Source organism: Chaetura pelagica, unplaced genomic scaffold, assembly GCF_000747805.2.
Source record: "Chaetura pelagica isolate M959 unplaced genomic scaffold, ChaPel_1.0 scaffold166, whole genome shotgun sequence".
Lineage (NCBI taxonomy): Eukaryota > Metazoa > Chordata > Aves > Apodiformes > Apodidae > Chaetura > Chaetura pelagica.
The window spans coordinates 2203798-2206475 of NW_009953758.1; the positions used below are offsets into that span (position 1 = coordinate 2203798).

Consider the following 2678-nt stretch of genomic DNA (forward strand, 5'->3'; position numbering starts at 1 on the left):
CAGAACAAAACATACCTTGCCTTCAGAATTGTGCAAATTCTGATTTGCACAGGAGACATTAAAATGCTCATGTCCCTCACAATAATTTTTCTCTAGCATTGTGCCTGTATTATGACCTAAATATTAGTCTGCTACTGTGCAGAGTTTCCAGTCCTGTTAATTTGGACCAAAGAGCTCTCATGTATGTATTTATTACTTGTCAGTCACTTCCTCGTTATTTCGTCTTTACTGGTAATACATGGATGTACTGTACCTTCTTCAAGTAGAATTTTTTTCAAGCAATTAAAAATTAAAAAATTAACAAAACCTCTTAATGTAAACACACCCAACACTATGCATGGGGATACCAGCTGACTTCTCTTGCAGGGCAGGGTCACACCTGAGCTAAGGAGCACAGCACTGACCCCTTGCAGCTGTACTGCACCAGCAGCGAGCAGCTGGTAAGGTTGCTGCTGGTGCAAGGGTTTCTGTATCTCACATAGTTCACTGGGCTTTCACCTCAGATAATTCAGCTGCAGGAGATTAGGAAAGTTAAACATGGATGCAAATAACTCACCTGTCTGAGACAAGAATATTCTTGCAAGTGTAGTTACCCACCATGTCCTAAGACATTGCTTTCATAAATGAAAACATGAGGCAGGCGTTGAGACTTAATTGAGACTCTGGCCTTTAACCTCCCTCACCAGCTCTGTGACAGCTTTAGGCTGCTCTCTGAGCTCCCACTATTCATGGGGTCAGTGCCCAGCTCCTAAGTAAGGTTCAGTTTTGGGGAAGTGGGGGAGGAGGGAGACCCCTTAACCAGGTTGCAATTGTTGACTCCACAGATAAGGGAGGCAAACTCTACAGGGGAAAGTCTAAACCAGGACCACAGAGAGAAAACAGACCAAGCAGGAGAGAATCTGGAGCTTCAAAAGGTGTATAAAGCTGACATCAAAGGTTGAACACCAGCATATAGCTCAAATGAACGTGACATTAAAGTTATCAGTTCTGAGCGATTAACTCTGACTATACGGCCTGGCAACAAGGATTGGTTTTGGAAAAGTGAACGATACTCTCATTTTAACTACAGGGCAACAGTGTTCCATTGCTTCCTTCTATACTGTGTGTTCAAAAGTGCTTCTTCCTATCCACCTACTGTCCACCTAGTAAGCACCTAGGCTAAAATAAAAGGTGAGCCTGAAGAGAAGGAAGTCCTTGAGCCCATCCTGGCTAAAAAAACCCATTCTATTACTAAGTGGTGCCGTAAAAAGGCAAACTCCTGTTCCTGGAAACAGCCTACAAGGTTCTGTGTGCAGGGCTGCATCCAGATCTCAAAAGAGTAGAACATGTACACCCAGCATTCACAAGAATGGATACACTTAGTGTCCCTGAGTTGCTGAAAGTCACACAATGGCAAAACCTTTGGGAGATTTGCAATTCATGATAAAGAAGCATCTTAAATCCCCCCTATCCAATTCACCTAGATGCTCTAAATTACTTGGATCAGGTTGTTAGACCTAACAAATTCTTACCAGTGGATCTTCTAGGAAAAAAAAATCTCAATGGAGACCAAACTTTGGTGATTACAAACCTTTGGCTTTTGTTCCTGTTGCTGATGAGTTCATCCAACAAAGTATTCCTCACTATGGTAGAAATCCATGTACAAATCTGTCCTGTCACAGAGCAGGTACATCCATCTCACACCATGCCAAATCACACCTGGCCGTTGCTGTTTCCAGTGTTCTGCAACAGAACTCACTTGCTTTGTCCTTAGTGTTCTATTTTGGTTGCATTCCAGATTGTTGCACATCCTGAGCACACTACTCCATGGACAAGATGTCATCAGCAGGTTTGAACACTGGGAAGAAAAATGCATACACAGCAATCAAAACAGATCCTGGTGAGGATTACCATACCCCGGGTGCGTTTGAATTGGAGAAACTCTTCTGGAAAGGATGCCCGCAGTACACTCATGTCAATGAAGTCTGGCCCAACCTCTACATTGGAGATGAGTAAGTGTGCCAATAGTGGGCAACAGGAGAGGTGCGTAAGGACTGCAGGATAGCAAATGTCACTCCAGTGACAAGAAGGGCAAGAAGGAGGACCCTGGTAACCACAGACCCATCAGCCTCACCTCCATCCCTGGAAAGGTGATGGAACAACTTGTTCTTGGCACTATCTCCAGGCATATCAAGGACATGGGGGTCATTAAGAGCAGTCAACAAGGTTTTACCAAGAGGAAGTCATGTTTGACCAACCTTATAGCCTTCTATGAAGAAGTAACTAAGTGGATAGGTGATGGTAGATAAGTAGGGTGGTAGATGTCGTTTATCTTGGTTTCAGTAAAACATTAGACACTGTCTCCTACAGCATCCTCGTAGATAAACTGAGGAAGTGTGCTCTTGATGGTCAGGTAGTGAGGTGGATCATTAAATGGTTGAAAGGAAAAAGTCAGAGTGTTGTGGTCAATGGGACAGAATCTAGTTGGAGGTCTGTGACTAGTGGAGTCCCTCAGGGGTCAGTACTGGGACCAGTACTATTCAGTATTTTCATCAACGTCCTGGATGAGGGAACAGAGTGTGCCCTCAGCAAGTTTGACACTAAACTGGGAGGTGTGACTGATACACCAGAAGGCTGTGCTGCCATTCAGCGAGACCTGGACAGGCTGGAGAGTTGGGTGGGGAGAAACATGATGAAAT

At 44.2% G+C, this 2678-nt stretch overlaps 1 protein-coding gene across 1 annotated transcript in view; it reads left to right on the forward strand.

Annotated features, from left to right (window-relative positions):
* The first annotated feature begins 1806 nt into the window (after positions 1–1806).
* DUPD1 (dual specificity phosphatase and pro isomerase domain containing 1) overlaps positions 1807–2678 on the forward strand; it is a 14861-nt gene continuing 13989 nt past the window's right edge. Inside the window, exon 1 of the mRNA XM_010000747.1 lies at positions 1807–1991. Within this exon, the coding sequence (XP_009999049.1) occupies positions 1807–1991 (185 nt within the window). The remainder of the gene's footprint in view (positions 1992–2678) is intronic.